The sequence below is a fragment of the Octodon degus genome, unplaced genomic scaffold, assembly GCF_000260255.1.
Source record: "Octodon degus isolate 3935 unplaced genomic scaffold, OctDeg1.0 scaffold00080, whole genome shotgun sequence".
Lineage (NCBI taxonomy): Eukaryota > Metazoa > Chordata > Mammalia > Rodentia > Octodontidae > Octodon > Octodon degus.
Window position 1 is genome coordinate 317041 of NW_004524656.1, and position 4475 is coordinate 321515.

Sequence of the window (4475 nt, forward strand, 5' to 3'; positions counted from 1 at the left end):
TTAAGCTCAACACATCAGTGCCTGCACTATTTTCCTTTCCACCTGTACTGTCCCCCTCTCTGCCCACATGAGGCCAGTCATTCTGAGCATAACTTCACTCTTTAAACTTCATTAACTTTAGTTGCATTTTCTGTAGTTTTGTATGCAATATCAATACTGTTTTGTTCATTACACTCAAGAACTCACAAATCTCCCTGAGACCTAATTATCCATGGTGATATCTCGGGAGCGCCATTCAAAAGACAAAAAGAGACATTAAAACTGTGAATGTCTCCACTTATGTAGACTCAGCGAGAAGTCTGGTTTCTATTTTTTTTTTTTCTGTTCTTGTCTCAAATCTTGTAACTTTTTATCTGATATTAGTTATTCAGGGAAGGCAAAGAGCTGAAGGAGAGAGGAGCCTAATGTACCCCACCCATGTGTGTGGAATCATGCAGACCCTGTGTTGTAAAGGTCCATAGGTCTGCAGGAAGCCTTTCTGAGTTATGCGCCACCACCTTTCTGAGTCATAGGGCTGCCTGTTGATCCTAGCATGTAGATTTTCTTGGAGCACTTCTGAATTTCTCCCATAGTATTAGCCTTCTTCCTCATACCACCATACTTGATTCTGCTACTATTATAATGATTTTTAGCTTCAAGTTTATTCCTGTGGTGGCTAATTAACTTTCCCTTATGAAGTTTTCATTTACCAGGAAACTTGCATCCTTTCATGGCATGAGCTAGTGAAAATGCAGGAGATTTGAGATTAAGAAATGGGACTAGGCAGAGCTAGAAGTTTAAAGCTAGCTCTTTCTTGGACTACTAGTGGGGGGCACAGTTCCAAATCCTACTTCTCTTAGGACAATAGCAGCACAGATGCTTTCTTCTTTGATCTTAGTGGTGTGTGAGATTCTTCACCAATTATACTTTCCTTAGCTCTTAGAAAGCAAGCAAGTAAGCAAGAAAGCAAACAAGGAAGCAAGCTCTACCTGCTGTATTTGCAATGGTTTGAGAAATACTTACTGGGCCCCACAGACCCTGGTCCCCCAGATAGTGGGTCACAAGTAAAGGTCAGTTATCAAATTACCTCTGTCAGCTGCAGTTCTCAAGAGACAACTATCCAGCAAAGATTATTAGGATTTTATTGATAGAAACACCTATTCCTTCCCTTTAGACAGACAGTGTGATGTCAGGTGATTTTATAATTGGCTAGGGGCATCCAGCCAATAAGGTACCCTAGCTCCAGACCTTCTATCCAGGAGATGGGTTGTTTCCAAATGGGAAAATGTAAAGATCTAAGAGAAGCAGTCCTGATTTCCCATACAAGGCCAGAGAGAGACATTTGGCCTCAGAATTCCAAGGGGGCTCACTTTACTAGAGGACACTCTGGGGCTAAAGGGGTGAAGGACAGGCCAAGAAGAAGCCCTGTAAGATTCAGGAGTAGGCACCAACCCAAGAATTCTCAGTAAGGTTCCTGTGAAGTAATTCTTACTCTTCCTGCCCACAGACCCATCTTGGGATATGCTTTAAGCATTCCACCTGACTCACTTCTTAAATGACTTCTTAGACACTGAGTTAAATTAATGTCTGCAAGGCTACCTGTTTACCAATCTGCATAGTCAATGAGTCCCAGGAGATAAAGACCACCTCCTAGCCCCACCTTTTTTTGGGTCAGGATCTGTTTACCATAACACTTCAGACTGAAAGAACTCAACATCCACGTATGATACCATTTGATCTCTGTGAGAAATGGTAGGTATTGAAGGTACTGTCCTAGTTTGGGTCCCCTTCTCAGCCACAGATATTCAGCAACACAAAGAAAAACTGAACAAATTTTTGAGGAACCTAAAGTGTTCCATGATGGATGCCATACCCCCACTATAGCTTTTGATCAGCTCTGCAGCAGTTGGAAGTCATTCAAGTCTTAGTTACTCATCTTCTATCGCTTCTCAGAAAGGAGAGTCACTTGCTGAAGTACCCTCCTCAAGGAAGATTTTACATCCTTATTTCTCAAACTGTAAATCAAGGGATTCAGCATGGGGGTGACCAGGTTGTTTAGGACCTGAACAGTTGCATTAAGCCAGGGATTAGGAGTTGGTTGTAGATAGATGAGGACCACTGGCATAAAGGAAAGGAGGATGGCAGTGAGGTGGGCACTACAGGTGGAGAAGGCACGGCGGCGGCCCTCAGCAGAGCGGATCTGCAGAATGGAGCCCACTATGCAGCTGTACGATGTGAGGATGAGGAGGAAGCAGCTGAGAGGCATGAGGCCAACACTGATGAATCCCACCATCTCCAGGGATGAGGTGTCTGCGCAAGCCAGCTTCAGCATCACCGGGATATCACAGAAGTAATAGTCCACCTCATTGGGGCCGCAGTAAGGCAACTGGAAGGTGAGCGTGGTGAGAAAGGTGGCCTGAATACAGCCAAAAAATGAAGTCCCTGCGGCCAAGATGGAGCACGCTCTGTGGCTCATGATTACTGTGTAGCGCAGAGGGTGGCAGATGGCAACAAAGCGATCATAGGCCATCACTGTGAACAGAAAGCACTCCGTGCAGCCCAGGAAGTGGTAGAAGAAGACCTGGGACACACATCCTGCATAGGAGATGGCTCGGCTGTTCCCTGAGAGGTAGAACAGCATCTTGGGAGAACTCACAGAAGGGAAAAATATATCACAAACAGACAACTTGCATAAGAAGAAGTACATGGGAGTGTGAAGCTGAGTGGAGGAGACGATTGCCAGAAGTATGAGCAGGTTCCCTGTAAGTGTGAAAATGTAGAAGGACAGGAACAAGGCAAAGAGCATGGCCTCCAGGCCCTCTGTGTGCGGGATGCCCAGAAGGATAAATTCAGTCACCACTGATTCATTTTTCATCTTCCTTAAAATTTTGGACTTCACAACAGGCCATCTGACTCCAAAATGTGCTTCCCACTATCAAACCAAGAGGCTCTATGACAGATGATTTGTTTTGCTTTTATCAATCAACAATCAACCTTCTGACATCAGGATACATCTACAGAAAAACATAAGGTCAATAAAACTTCCTTCCTACAATCTGGAACTTTTAGTTTGGTGTAAGTTAGAGAAAGATCATTTCTAAGTACAATAAACACTTTGGGTAATAAAAATTATACTCTTAAGAATTCTGTAAAGTAATCAGAAAGAAGCAAAGTAGGAAAGGAAGTAACATAAAGAAAAGAAATCCAAGCAAATGTGAGTTTGTACTGTTTCATATCTTTAGTCTTAGATAAGGTTGAGCTAAAATTACAGAATTGTGTGATAATTAGCAAAGAAAATAAAATATCAATAATTTACTCATTTTTCTGATGAGGGAACCTAAAAAAGGGGGCCTTTGTCAACAAAATCTGTGAAGAAATACCTGTTATTTCGTCTATTTATGTGTTCACTTTTCTTTCCCTTTCCCCTTTTCTTTCCTCTTCTATCTCCATTTCTTTATGCTCAGTTTATATATTTTTGTAGACAAGAGAATGTGGCAGAGAACAAACATAAGATTTTAAGCTGTAAATGGATTTTCAAAGTTATGCTGTAAAGACTAAGAGCATCAAACAGTAATTTGAACTATTATGTAGGTACCACATTAACCTCCAAAGGCACAAATCTCTTTCTAGTCAGTGATACACTTGAGGTCAAACACAGTGCAGCAAATGAAAGACTTTCAAAGCTGACATTTGAAACATTGTCTACAGAAGACAAGAGGAAATGTTTCTCCCATCTAATGAGAACGATGATCCATTAAAGAAAAAAAGCAAACAAATACTTATTCACAAGAGAATTTTAACAAAATCTAATCTAAATAATATAGTAGAGTTTCCAGAATGCAATCAGAAATTATTCAACATTTTAAAATGCACAAACAAGAATATGGAAGCAATTTTTAAGAGAGATGACCCATACATTTAAATTATAAAAAATAAATGTACCAGGAAGACCAGGTAAGCATATGTAAAATGAATGACAAAACAGACATTCTCTGCAGAAGTATATGAAATGTAAAAATGGTTGCAGAGAAAAGGGTTAGTACTGAAAATTATAGTTAAAATTTAAAACATTAAAACATGAAAGTTTTTGCCAGTGCAACAGAGAAGAAAATCAAAAGGCAAGAAAATAAAAAGAACGGAATGCAAAGTTTTCTTTTCAAAAGCAATATATTTATTTTCAAAATAAATTTCAAAAATTTTCAATAAATGCTTCTGAAAGCAATGAGAAAATTTATAAAAATCTGCACATTTTTTTACATCAGTGATGGCAAACCTTTGAGAAATGAATGTCCAAACTGCAACCCCAAGTCCACTTATTTATTGCAAAGCACCGACACTGTGATTGAACCTGATTACTGAGGTTTTAGTTTAAAAATACCTCAGACATTAATGATTTCCATGTTAGAGGAAGAGCAAATAATACATGTGCCATAGGTCCGCTACTATTGCTGGAAACTAAAATTAAAACAAATAGGGCACATGCAATAACATCCCAT

At 39.9% G+C, this 4475-nt stretch overlaps 1 protein-coding gene across 1 annotated transcript; it reads right to left on the reverse strand.

The window, feature by feature from the left end:
• Positions 1 to 297: 297 nt before the first annotated feature.
• Positions 298 to 2979, reverse strand: LOC101587457 (olfactory receptor 149-like). Its single transcript, XM_004636505.2, has one exon. It carries the CDS (start codon positions 2852 to 2854, stop codon positions 1919 to 1921), a length of 936 nt encoding a protein of 311 aa, XP_004636562.1. The 5' UTR covers positions 2855 to 2979; the 3' UTR covers positions 298 to 1918.
• Between the last annotated feature and the right edge of the window lie 1496 nt (positions 2980 to 4475).